The sequence below is a fragment of the Melitaea cinxia genome, chromosome 24 (assembly GCF_905220565.1).
Source record: "Melitaea cinxia chromosome 24, ilMelCinx1.1, whole genome shotgun sequence".
In the NCBI taxonomy this organism is placed as follows: Eukaryota; Metazoa; Arthropoda; class Insecta; order Lepidoptera; family Nymphalidae; genus Melitaea; species Melitaea cinxia.
The window spans coordinates 4,548,620-4,563,539 of NC_059417.1; the positions used below are offsets into that span (position 1 = coordinate 4,548,620).

Genomic DNA, 14,920 nt, shown 5'->3' on the forward strand with positions numbered 1-14,920 from the left:
GTTGGTATTTGCAAAATTATTTGAACTAAGATTTGAGCCGACTGTAATAAAAGTCTCTCAAAAAAGGTTCTCAATTCAACTTTATTTTTGTATGTGTGTATGTTACCTCAAAGCTCATATTACTAACTATCGTGAGGTCGAGGTGCCTATACACACATAAGACAATAAGCCTGTATGGTGTATGATATCTATCAAATCATGTTTGTTCTTCATTAAACCCCTTAAAAAATATTATTCAAATAATTTTGTAAAAAAGTAAAGTTATATTCATTTTATTTCATTTTCTAGATCACGACCTTGTCTGAACAATGGCACTAACTGAAAAACTAACTTAATTCCAGCATATAAATAAAAAAGGAATGTTCATTAAGAGCAGATTCCAACACCCCAGTCTCATGTTCATCACTATTCCAATTTAGTTTTTATTTGATTACGAATATCCGATTAATCGATTCATCATACAGATTTCAGTTTGGCATGAAAAATTTTGATTTTCGAATGTGATGGTCAGTTTCACATATGTGTCACATTGTATAAAAAAAACATTGAATTTGTTTTTTGTAAGTCGATTTATACACTTTCTGTAATTTTAACATGAAGTTTGTGAGAAAAAAAAGAATTTTTTGGTCCAATTTACGTTTTTTTATCTGCTAGAGTTACGGATGTAAAACTCTGTTAAAAATTCGTAAATATCGTTATTTTGTCAAGTTATATTCCTTATTTAGATGATTGTGTTAGCAGGCAAACGAAGAAAAACCGACTTCAATTATATCGACAAGTAATACAACGTAGGCAGACAAAAAAAAAGTCAAGTAAATACATATTATCAAAGATTACTCCAAAAGTTGTAATCAGATCTCGATGAAATTTAAATATGACCACATGATAAACATCAGCTTTCGATTAAATTAAAAATCATAAAAATCCGTACACCCAGTAAAAAGTAATGCGGATTTTCGAGAGTTTCCCTCGATTTCTCTGGGATCCCATCATCAGATCCTGGTTTCCTTATCACGGTACCAAACTAGGGATATTTTCTTTCTAACAAAAAAAGAATTATCGAAATCGGTCCATAAACGATGGAGTTATCCCCGAACATACATAAAAAATATATACGAGTATATACGGTCGAATTGAGTAACCTGCTCCGTTTTTTTTTAAGTGAAGTTGAATAATAAACTAAGAAATTCAGGATGCTATCAACTTAAGCCCATAGCCACCACGCGGGCAGGCAGTTTGGTGACCGCAGGGCTTGTCTCGCACCGAAGATGCTGCTGCCCGTCTTCGGTCTGTGTATTTCAAAGCCAGCAGTTGGATGGTTATTCCGCCATCGGTTGGCTTTTTAAGTTCCAAGGTGATAGTGGAACTGTGTTATCCCGTGGTCGCCTCTTACGACACCCACGGGAAGAGAGGGATGGTTATATTCTTTGCTGCTGTAACCACACAGCAGTTGAGTAAAGAAAGTTTTTAGTAAACTACCTTTATAACTAAATATTTACCAAAAAAACTTAAGTGTATATTGAAATAGAGTGTATTACTGTACAAAAAGACTCAAATTGAACTTAGCCCATTTAGTTCTTGAGCAAAAAATTTTTGAAACCTCGTTTTTGATCTTCTGTAAAACGATGACTTTGTTTTGTATCATTTGTCACGGGAGGCACAGAATTGTAATTTGAAATATGTTCAACAATTAATCTTTTAATCGGAGAATAATGGATGACGTCAACTAAGAGCGTCTTCAGCGCTTTTAGAACATGAATGGGAATGAACAAACAATGTTTTATTACTCGTATACCAAGATTAATGGACATCCTAATGGCACCTATAAAAAGATATTTTTGTTTGTTACAGTTTAAAAGGGCTGCTTTTCAATTGTTTTACTAAGTTGACGTTAACTATTGACGAAAAGAAAAATATTTTTGTCGTTAAGCTATTCTTAAAAAATTTAATAAGAATGGTTTGACAATGCATACAGTAGAAGTACTCAGAGCTCAAAGTTTTCGAGCAGGAGAAACGAACTACTGGTCTAATGATGGTTACACTCAGAAAAATCTTAAAATTTTCTCTCAACGTATTTTTTGCTTTAAGTTATTTATTACTGGTTATTCTGTTTACTTGTAGAAATTTTAAATATTTATTTGTATGACTTAACAATTTTTCGAGAAGTCAAAAAAAAACATAGCATCGAGTTACCACGCCGTAACACAAGAATCCCGCTTACGAAGGAAGAATGGATGGAACATGGGAACAATAGAATAAGCGATTCAGCATTTTGATTGTTTTACAATTTAATTATTAAAATAGATTTTAAATCAGTCTGTAACAACTATCTCAAAGAACAGTTACTTTTATTTTTAATCTAATTGTAATTTCATTTCATATTTAAATTAATAAATATTTTGAATTTAAATAAAGTTGTTTTTTAAAAAGACTTTCATCGGTCGCCATATCATAACTATCGTCATCATTACTTTCTGAGATAGGAAAGTTGTGAAAAATCATTAAGTTAATTGAAAAATATAGTGTACAAATTGCGATGGAAAGGAAGATAATTGTGTTTGCTCGTAAACGAAAAAAAAACCGACTTCAATTACATCGACAAGTAATACAACGTAGATCGACGAAAAATTAGTCAAGCAACTACGCGTTATCAAAGATTACTCAAAAAGTAGTTATCAGATCTCGATAAAATTTATATGTGACCACATGATAAACATCAGCTTTCGGTTAAATTTATAAAAATCGGTACACGCAGTAAAAAGTTATTGCGGATTTTCAAGAGTTTCCCTCGGTTTCTCTGGGATCCCATCATCTGTTTTTCTTCCCTGGTTTCCTTATCATGGTACCAAACTAGGGATATCCCCTTTTCAACATAAAAAGAATTATTAAAATCGGTACATCCAGTAGAAAGTTATGCGGTATAATACAACGTAGGTTGACAAAAAAAGCGTCAAGTAAAACGCATTATTAGATATAACTCGAAAAGTAGTTGTTAGCTCTCAAATAAATTTAAATCGAACCATTTGACACACACCACCTTTCGATCAAAACAAAATTTGTCGAAATCGGTCCACCCGGTCAAAAGTTCTGATGTAACATACATAAAAAAAATACAGTCGAATTGAGAACCTCCTCCTTTTTTGGGAGTCGGTTAAAAGTATATTTTGCTTAAGTCTGCAAGTCAATTAGTGATACTGACAGACTTTTACAGGAATCGATTACCACTTATGAAAACTTTTTCAACGTAAATCATTCATGAGTTAATTTAGTTGTCGTTACATTAACCAAATGTTCTCAATTTGTTACGGTGTTGCTGTATGTTGTGGCTTGCGACGCCTATCTACCAAAGCACATATCACAAGTAAACAAGCTTTCGTTATCGACACCCTGCAGTGATTTATCTTTGTCTGTAAACAGAGACGCGTAGTGTATGTGCAGGATAGAGTGCTAACAAAATAAATTGTTTTTGGCGGGTATAGTGGGAATACCGTAAAACGGAAATTTTTCCAAAAAATATCTTGTTTGGAATGCAATTCATTCGCTTCAGCCTGTAATATACCACTACTAGGCCTCTTTCTCCATGTAGGAGAAGGATCAGAGCGAGCTTAAGCCACCACGATGCTCCAATGCGGGTTGGCGGATATATTCCCTACTATGAGTAACGATCGCTATCAGGTGTGCATGATAATAACCGGGGCCGACGGCATAACGTCTCCGTTTATGAAATTATATCGACCCTTTTCATCGTCAAAAATAGCTGACCCTACACACGTTGTATTGTTTCCTGAAATGTTCCAATTCTCTGCGTAATGTAACTAAATTTATATTCCGTGATAACATTTTTCCAATATATTGTAAAATTTAAATAATTATTAATAAAAATATATAAATATAAATTTAAATATATTGTTATTTAATTATAATATTATAAATCGGTCCTACCATCCTCGAGTTTTGCGCTTAGCAACATTTATCGATTTAATTTTACTTATGTAGATAATATTTTTTTCATTGCTGTGTTTTCATACGTAGATTTTAATATTCCTAAGCCTATAATATATAGATTGTTATCCATTTTCCTATTATCAAACGGAACAAAAGATTCGAAGTTGTTAATTTCAAAGGCTTTTCATGCTGATATTTTTTTTGTTCATGTAGAACATTACCATATAAAAAGCTTCTGATTAAACTTATTCGTATTATTATGTAAAATAAAATCGCTTTTACATCTCTACAATGCAGAAAAATAAAAATAAGAGTTTATATGCGATTGCATATAAACCCTTATTTTTATTTTCTCTTCTTATTTGTCAGATTAATTAATATTTATCCTGATGATATCCTGATCTTCCTTATTTGTCAGATTAATTAATATTTATATGGTGTTTACTTTTCTCTACTCCAACGATGGGTTATATATTTTGTGACATATAGTTATAACCTTCCATGACAAACAAAGAAGATTGGTAAATAACTAGACCACCCATTACTACCAATTATACCTATAAAGTCATGAACTGATAAATCTTTATGTTTATAGCGTTTTACTTCATAACGCCACATATTAATGATATTGTTTTCGCTTATATAATGCCGGAAACTAAGATTTTTCTTACCGTGGGTTTATTTAGAACTTACATCTACATTTAACCAAACTTTAACATGGCCAATTTTGTACATTAAAGATATCATAAAGGAACTGACAAGGGCTGGTGTTGCAGGTTCCTACGGCTACGGTAACCGCTTACCATCAGGTGGACCGTACGCTTGTTTGCCGACCGAATCGGATAAAAATGGTCTACATGCGCCATTAACATAGCGATCCTCAGAAGCTCTAGATGCATTACTTAGACACAACACAAACTACTTAAGAATGCAAGTGAGTTGGCAATCCTACCCGTGACTCTCTCGGTGATCTTTGGCTACCTTTACTCACCACAGGAACACAACACTATTTGAGAACAGTATTATTTGGATATGACATTATGTAAAGTCGAGGTACACAGTTAAGCTGCTCCAGGTTTTCAGTAAAATATTTTTGTGCCCTACTTCAATGAACTTAAATGTAACTACGATATATACTAGTCAATAATAATATACTGAATGATATAATCGTATAATTGCATCATATCATGCGTGAACATGCCAATATATCGGTTGCAATGTGAACGCCCTGAGTGTATATAAATATTACAAGATCATCGTCGCATTCACGTGCGTTCTACAGAGTGTTAGAATACTATTTTTAACTACACGATAAATCGGTTTTTACTCGTTTAAGATTTAATACTTTGGTTCCCAACTTTAACTTTTAATGCAACATTTTATGCCTATATGAGGTCGAAGAAATGATGAATGCTGAAGAAAAAAATGTTTTATTTAATCTCTTTAATGCTAAAAGTCGTATTTGTAGTGCCTTACCTTACTTAAATATAGTCTTTTCCGTAATATGTATTTGTTATTCTGCAGGATGAGAACGATGAAATTAATTGTTTGTGTTGTAATTTGTTTTTATGATAAATATTTTTACTTTTAATGCTCCGATAGCTTGCTCTTTTTGTATCAAAAGTTAATGTACAGCTTAAAGAATTTAAATATTTTTTATTGTAATAATGCATTTTTTATTTCAATTAAACTATTTTCAATTAAATTCAATTTCTCTTTATGTGGCTTTTAGTTCGACAAATTTGACACAAATTACTTCACCAATGTTATGTAGGACGAAATTAACGGATTCCACAAGACTTTCAAAATAACTTACGAATAGTGCAATCTATTCATACTTCAAAGGAAAAATTCAGATTTAGAAATTTTCAGCATACGGTTCCTCAAAACATGTCCAAAGAAGCCCAAAAAGCAATATTACCGAAATGGTAAAAATCAATATTCATATAACACGTACAACATATAACACGTATCAATAAACTACCATGCGTCACACAGTTTCACTTGCAGTTTATAGCTATTTTCATATTATCAGAAACACCTCATACTCGACTATTTTTTGATGTGCAAAACGCATTATAAAACTGAACATTTTGTTGATTGATGCAAATTCACGCAAAACGTAAAGTATGGCCTAAATAAAGATTTGAGTGAGAATCTGTTCGACTGCGTCCCAAATCGTCTTTTACTGTGTAAAAGCGTGACGCTTCGCAATATTGCTTATTCCTGAATGTAGTTTTCCAATGTTAAAAGAGTTATTCATATATAGGTTATAGGTTACCGGACTTCTTGTCGATTACAATAAATAAAACCGACAGACGTAGTTTCTTGAGTAAAAGGAAAGAAATATTATTTATAGTATTGGTGATGTCTAAATTACTATTTGTACAGTCGGTCAACCGGCACGTCTAGACGAGACAATCGTCCCAGATAGTCTAGACTTGTCCGTATTATGATTCTGAACTTATATATTCGTTAGCTCTATTTGACATATCCCAGGTGAGAGTATGGCCACTTAGGCTTCCAGTTCCGCATAGCAAACGAAACACAAACCACAACCAATATCTATTACATACAAACATTTGTCATACAAAACATTGATCAAACTCACGCGTAAAATAGCAAGAGACACTGGCGGATTACTTGCACTCCAAGACACTATGACCGTCAATCAGGGCGCAGGGCTGGCTTCGTCGCACCGAAGACGCTGCTGCCTGTCTTCGGCCTAAGTATTTTAAAGCCAGCAATTGGATGGTTATCCCGCCATCGATCGGCTCACAGGCAGAACAGAACGGTCATCAAATAATAAATACAAACATTAATCTTTACAAATCACTACATCTTACAGTAATGAGGTTACATGTATTTTAAGCTTTTCTCGTTTTCCGACCAGATGTTTTGTGAGAAGATTAAGCGCAGTGATTAGCGGAGTGTTTCCGACCGGCAGAAAGGAATTGTTGAATTAAAGCTTGACTTCGCAATTATTCGCAGTACAGGGTTTAAAATAATGAGTCAATCTTTCTATCGGTTTTCTGCATTTACATTTGTATTATAAAGAGGTTTATTGTAACCGAACAGCTATAAATCTATTGAACCTATGTGTATTAGTAAGTATTACGTTACTTACAAAAGATCACAGCTAAACAATACATCTTTCAAGCAGTGTTGTATTCCTCCTATGGGGAGTATGATGCCCAGACCACCTTATAGGGTACAATAATCACTTACCATCAGGTGAGCCGTATCTACGTTTGTTAATCGACCTAGTTGTATGAAAAAACACAATTTTTCTTTCTCACGGAGCATGACAAATTAATCTTAAGTTCAAACAGTGACTGCCGTATCAATTCACGCGTTCTATGTACTGGTTCAGCTATCGTAATCATATCCATACCAAATGTCATTCCAAATTATTAACTTTTAACTTAACAAATATGCCTACATTTATCGTGCGATTCCAAAATGTTTATAAAATCTCGTTCATAATATTCACAAAGACAGCCCATAATCTGTCAATAACAATTTCACTCGATTATCTCAATTTGATTTAGACCCAGCCCTATTCACCCCGTAAAACGTGAAACAATCGCTCCGTATTTTACTTTACTACATTAATCCTGTTAGATTGTAATATTTTTATTTTCTATTTCCCTTGCTTTTCTTAATGTTACACTCGATAAATCTATCGTAACAACATTGACAAACTATTCTATATTTAACATTTTTATCGATTTTATTTGTAGACGCAACTCGGTCACAGGTAGTCATTGAAAAATAATGTTGAAGTTAGGAAGCTGGTTTTATGTTTCCCTAGAGTTTCAACATCACCTGAACTTACTTTACTTTACTGAGCTTTACTGTTTCATTAATATCAGGGTAGATATTTTATTTGTTTATAATTTTCTATTGAAACGTTTCAAACAATTTTTCCGTGTGTGTTTTTGGATCACGTTTTTATCTTATTTTATAAAATGTATGTGTAGACAATTTATCCAGCAATTTAAGCATTTTAGTTTTAATTTAATCTGTATTTCAGTCAGTCTCTATTAATGAGTCGATTAGATATAGATAGTAAAAAAATGTTTTGTGTTCGACTAAAGTTTAATTCTGCTTCAACCTCCAACGAGTTTTCTCTTTCAACCTTCTTCTCTGCTGTAACTGTTTATTTTAGTACTAAACTTAATTAATTAATTTAAGTTCTAGTTTATGATAAAAATGTTCTTTTAAGCACGCCGTATACTATTGGCACGGTCCATTACGCACGTGCGTGCGTGCATGGCTGCGTTTATTTGACGTCAGACATAATCTATTTATACATTTCATAATCCCCTGCCTGAGAACACAGCGTACAGCTTATTAATGAAAGAAATGAAAAAGTGTGTTAAGCACGTTTATTTTATAAAGATTTATAATATGTTTAATAGTTGACCCAGCGAACTACTACAGCCATATTTTTAGTGGATATATCGCGTTTTTTTTTTTCTTTTCGACAAACCTCGTACTAACAACTACAAACACATAAAAGAAGTATTAAATAATTTGTTATTGTTTTTTTTGCTAGTATAACTGCCAGTCTGACTTTCAGATACTAAAATTCTTCTAGAAAATTTCATACAAGTATTCAATTTACGACTTTTATATAAAATACACAAAACTATATTGGTCATTACTGTTTTAACTGGACAGACATGTCTGGCTGTCAATAAACTTAGTTTATTAAATTTTATTATTTACTTTAGTGATTATGAACATTAGAAATTGTTCTAAAAGAATTAAGAAGAAAAACTCTCATATGACATTATTTATGATAAGTCGTGCTTTATTAAGTGTCCTATTACTAGGTGAAGGCCTTTTCCCATTAAAGAAAAGGATTATATATTGATCGGTTACGGCATATACAGAAACGAAATTCAAACTAAAAATCCTCCAGATTCCTAGTACATACCCACCAATATCATTCAATAACTCCTCTTTTGACCGAGTACGAACAAAAGCAGTAATGCCTTACAATTCCTCGGCTATGAAAAATTAATCAACGTCTATGAAAAGGCGAAGTTTAAAACGATTAAAGCAAAATGAATTTAAAGACTCGGAAGATAAAATTCAATTTTCAGTAACCATTAAGTCAAAAGCCGATATATTCCTTCGTATAAGAATTTAGTGAGGTTAGGTTGCAAAGCTGCTCTTACCATTAATTTGAAACGCTTTTTCCACGTTTTAAAACAAGCGATCCGTGAACTTTAAATATGTTCACGGAATCATTGATTCACTTTGAAAGGAGAGTGATTCGATATATTTTTTATTTACTGTTTGAAACGATGCGAGTTATATACTATGGTTTTTATTTTATTCTCATTTGTATTTTGAACTCAGTATTCAAACTTTACAGATAAATCTGGTAATGTTATAATACAGTCAAAAAGAAAATACTAAGTATTTACTATGCTAGATTATTCATTAGCGCATGTTTTACATTATATTTCACTAGCTCCATTCATGACATCTTAACACTTATTATGTCATTTAGATGATGAGTTATGTATGTGGCTATAAACGGCTCAATTGACTCGTTAGCGCATTTCAACCTAACCCTTGAGTGACCCTGCCGTTCACTCAAGGGTCGCAGGCTCGATTTCCACAAATAAATCAACTGTGTGTCCGACCGAGTGTGTGTTAAAAAATTTTTTTACTATCTATTGCTTAGCTAAAAATAGTGTAATATAGAGCAATTCCGCTTATTTATATATTCTAAAAAAGGTAGAGAATAGAGCAGGAAATTTTCTGCTCAAAAAATGGAGCAGCCCGACTGGGATAGTACCTCAACTTTACAGAAAATCAAAGCTAAATAATATTGATTTCAAGCAGTGTTGTGCTCCTGTTGGTGAGTAAGGTGAGCTTTTGAAGGGAATCGGGGATAGGGTAGAAGTCTATAAGCTACGGTAATCGTTTAACGTCAGGTGAGCCGTACGCTTGTTTGCCGATTTATTAGTATTTAAAAAAATACTATAAATTATATAATATATCTAGAAAATCAAAAAAAACGAAAACTACAAAAGTACAAAAAAATACTAATCTATAGAATATCTCACAATAAATCAATTGTACCAATAAAAATGTCGCGTTATCACGTCGAAGTGACTTGCGTTTAATAATAAATTAATTTTCAAATATGTATTTTTGTTACAGTTGAAATTCTCAAATCTCGATCTGCTTTATGGATGTCAGCAGATGGACATATGGTTTTGTACGCTACATTCAACGACAGCTTGGTTCATGAACAGAAATACCCTTGGTATGGCGCTGCCTTGGATACCGATGATCCAGCTAAGGTAACATCATTTGTCCTTCTATATTGATTGTGTAGGGTCCATTCTAACTTTTGTAATAGAATTATATATAAGAAGATATGTACCGTAGTTTTTGAGTGCGTGTATTTAGGATCCGGATTGCCAGATCTTTACTCGTATTAAGTCAAACAGTCTAAGTTTGGCTTGTAATAGTAAAACACCCATTCTATAGTAAAATGCTTTGGCTTGTAATAGTAAAACACCCATTCTATAGTAAAAAGCATTTCCAAATAGTAGCCGTGTACACAACATACAAATTGGAATAATATCGGATGACAAGACAATAAATAATAGTCTCGACCGATGATCCTTAAAAAATCGGTCGTGTTACCATGTTATGAATTAACATTACTGATTTTTTTATAACAATAATTATATTTTATAATCCTCTTGACAACAAATAAAAACATTGAATAACTTATTTCAATAAAGCTAAAACAAGCAGACTTAATTTTAATTTAATTAACCTAAGTAAATAAAACATCTTCGCACGAAGTAATCACACACAAAAGTTAATTTAGACCTAGCTAAATCAGAAAAAAAAATTACATTTTTAGTATATAATAAGCGTACCTTCTACTATATAGCATTTTTTTCGTGAATAACATTAAAATCTAGACCTATACTCCTGCTTTCCATTACGTAAATTTGGGTCCAGTGGTGAATTATGTCTTATCCTACAGGTGATTTATTAGGTAAGATTTGAGATCGACAGGTCTGTAACTGCTGTAAAGCTAGGTCATGGTTCAACCATGAGGGTATTTCTCTGTTATCGTATATAATGAATCTTCTGGAAAATTTCACGTCTGTGTACATATCCGTACATATCTAATACGCCAGTTTATTTGACGTCATTTTGTCAATCGATTCTTAAATTTCATTATATATCTATACAAATAAATAAAGTTGGAGTGTCAGTTTGTAATATTAAAATAACCGCTTCATACTATATGCGAATGGTACGAGTATACACGGTACATATACCAAAATAAATTTTTTGTACAATTTTTGTCTGTCTGCATGTCTGTTTTTTTCAGCTAATGTCTGTAACGGCTGATTTTGACGGTATTTTCACTGACAGATAGCTGATGTGGTTCGGAGTAACTTAGGCTACTTTTATTTTAGATTTTTTTTTATATAACTCTGCGAACTGAACAATAACTTTTTTTGTTAAAGTCCACGCGGACGAAGTCGCGGACACAGCTAGTTAATTTTATAAAAACAGTCTTCTTTTGTCTGTCTAAAATTTCTGCTACGTTATTATATTTTAATATGAAGAAAATGTAATTTTATTATTATTATGTATAATATATTCATACACTTCAACTATTTATTACATGCATAGCGAGCCAATTTCATTTTGCAAAGTAAACACATAACCCCATATTATGTTATGTATCCCATTTTATATTTTGTTTATTTTAGAACATTAAGCGTAAAGTTTTCCGCTTTTCTTTTCAGGAAAGTGCTACTTAAATAAATTGTATAGTGAGTGATACGTTAGAAGTTTATGTCATTTTAAACAACGAATAATAAGCTTATAATAAATTGTTAATTGACGTTGTGCATAGCAGTAAATATCTCATCATAATTTGAGGCACCCCAATCGGGGAAGTCCTGTACCACCTAAGATCACAGTTAATAATACTGCTTTCAAGTTATTATATGTTCTTGTATACCACAGGATGTGTACGTTAATCAGAGTGTCTGGAGAGGATCAGAGGTGACAACGCACTTGCGATCCTCCTTCTGTTGCATGCGTCCATAGGCTACCGTATCCGCTTTCCACCGTCAACAGTTAATAGCCTTTCTTAAAACATAGTTACTGTTTTACATATTTATATCAACCGCGATTTATAGCGACCACTAGGTCGCCCAGAGGTGGAAATTCGACCATAATTAAAATTTAAGAAAACCAAAAAATATGAAAATAAAGAACCTTTTTTTTAATTTTTCAATTTGACTACAAACTTTGGCAATCAACAAGAGAGTATAATATACATGTGTGTTAGATCGAAATTTTTGATATGATGATTTTATATTCGGTTCTAAGCGACCGCGGCGCCATCTATAGTTCTTTATAGAACTCAATTTTCGTAAAAAGGGGTATAAAGTTTTTGCTTCACGTATTAATATATAAAAGATTATGTTGATATTTTACGACTATTTATAAATACTAAAAAGAATAATTTTAACCGATAACTTTGTTCATTGCCGGGTAATTGATAGATCGCGTGAGAAAATAACAAGTCTTGGAGTAAAAAGTAATTACCACTGTATTGAAACATTACCTACCTATACTAATTAATCCCCAGGCAGATATCGAAATACAACCGGAATAGCGTGTTACGGCTTCAAAATTTGACAATAAATATTTATGAAAAATTTTCTTTCTTGTATAATATTATATACTAAATGAGATATAAGTCAAACACGACGAAAGAAATCTTACCTGAACAGACTTATTATGTCAAGAAAAAGGTTAAAGCTAAAATTGTCTATAACTTTTTTTTTACAAAACCTCATAACGTTGTCAGAATTTTAACTTATAACCGCTATCACATGAAATCAGTATTTCAGGAATAAGTTAAATATAGAAGCTTAGTTAAATTGATAAATAAATAAACAAACACATAAGCATAAAAGTTCTTTTAAAAGTATAAGAACACGAAACTTACATTAGTAACTGTTCGAACCATTGTGGCATTTCTACTCACGCGGTATTTGATAACGATATCGCCCTATTAAGTTCGCATGATAATTTTTTAATGTTCTCCAACAACTTGCAGAAATAATTAATAAGCGTTTCGTTTAAAAAAAACCGATATGAATCGTAGATTCAGCCTGTAACATCCCACTGCTGGGCATAGGCCTTGTTCTCCATACAGGAAATATACCTCACTTCAGCCTAATACAGTCCACTGCTGATCATAGGCATCTACAAGTTCGCGCCAAATATGACGTGAACTCATGTATTTCGCCCATAGTCACCACGCTGGGCAGGCGGGTTAGTGACCGCAGGGCCGGCTTTGTCGCACCAAAGACGCTGCTGTCCCTCCTTAGTCTGTGTATTTCAAAGCCAGCATTTGGATGGTTATCTCGCCATCAGTCGGCTTTTTAAGTTCCAAGTTAGTAGTGGAACGTGTATTATCCCTTAGTCGCCTCTTACGACATCCACGGAAAGAGAAGGGGAGGCTATATATATTCTTACTGCCGTAATCACACAGCAAATAGATGTAGATGAGACTTATATTATAAAACAAGCTTAAACGTTGTTTTAGCCTATGTTTGGCCTATGTCCAGCAGTGGACAGCGATAGGCTGAAGTGATCCCTTTCATGAAGCCAAAAAATGTAGTTATTAATTTACGTTTTTATTTCAGACGTACCCGGAGATCAGAAGTGTGAGGTATCCTAAGCCGGGTACAAACAACCCCACTGTGAAGCTCACTGTTGCAGACATTGCGGACCCCAAACACATCAGAACGAGACATCTCACGCCACCCAAAATGATACTTGAACAGGGGTATGTATCACAATAGACTTGTTGCATTATTTTTTTCTCATGAATGTTAAATATAAAATAGTAATCACAATTGTTAGAATTTAAATTTGTAATTCTAACAATTATTAAAATATTGGATTTGGTATTGATATTTACTCTTACTGTTTAATCGTTTAATACCGGAACAGTACAAAGATGTCGTCACTATCTTGGTCAATGGTTCATATTAATTTACGATTAGTCAGTCGCCATCTTTATTATCAGTTTTGCAGGGTAGTTACACAATAAATACTGTTATCATTTAAATTTGTGCTTCAAACAATTTTATAAGATTTTATTGTTCTTACTGTGATTATTATTTGTTGAATTACCGGAAGAGCATAAAGATGGAGACAACATCTTAAGAATGGATAATACTGATTTTCTGATTGGTCAGTCGCCATCTTTGTCATGTATTATCGGTATTTTTGTCCTATAAATATGATAATTTGTAGGTGAAGAAGCAGTTATTAATTATTGTGTGGCTGACGTTGCTACTCGATAAGTGGCGTATAAGTGATTTGTGTGATAAGTTATTCGATGTAGTTATAAGTGTATATTGTGAATGAATAACTATAGATTTGAAGTGAGAAATAAGTGTTTCATTGAATGTTTCAGTCTCATTCTGCACAATATTTTTAATGGTTCTGGTGTAGTGATGCGTTCAGTGCATTCGGTGCAAGTGTTTATTTCGTGACTTGGTGAACATCCTTGTGTATCGTCATCTTATAACTCAGAGAGCACCTAAAGTCGTCGATCCTGGTTGTTATGTAACCACCTGATATCGATCATTTTTTACGGTAGAAAATTATACGCGAACTCGCAGTGGTGTAGCGTGCTGGATTAAGCTCCAAACCTATAAGGAAAAAAGCCTTTGGTTAGTAGTATGACATTAACAGGCTGTTAAAGTATTTACCATTAGAAACTGACTATAAAACATGGTTATATGTTACAAAGAAAATTTAAACAAACAAATGCGAAGCAGAAGTTGAAGAGCTTAATGATATTGTTCTGAGAGTCCGATAAAATAATTAATTAGTAATTACCATTAAAATGGTTATAAGATTTTTACAATATGTATTTCTG

At 32.8% G+C, this 14,920-nt stretch overlaps 1 protein-coding gene across 1 annotated transcript in view; it reads left to right on the forward strand.

Annotated features, from left to right (window-relative positions):
* The window catches only part of LOC123665503 (inactive dipeptidyl peptidase 10), a gene marked incomplete at its 5' end in the record, with an annotated part of 113,933 nt that overhangs the window by 71,343 nt on the left and 27,670 nt on the right, over positions 1 to 14,920 (forward strand). Inside the window, 2 exons of the mRNA XM_045599796.1 lie at positions 10,132 to 10,274; positions 13,674 to 13,816. Of these exons, the coding sequence (XP_045455752.1) occupies positions 10,132 to 10,274; positions 13,674 to 13,816 (286 nt within the window). The remainder of the gene's footprint in view (positions 1 to 10,131; positions 10,275 to 13,673; positions 13,817 to 14,920) is intronic.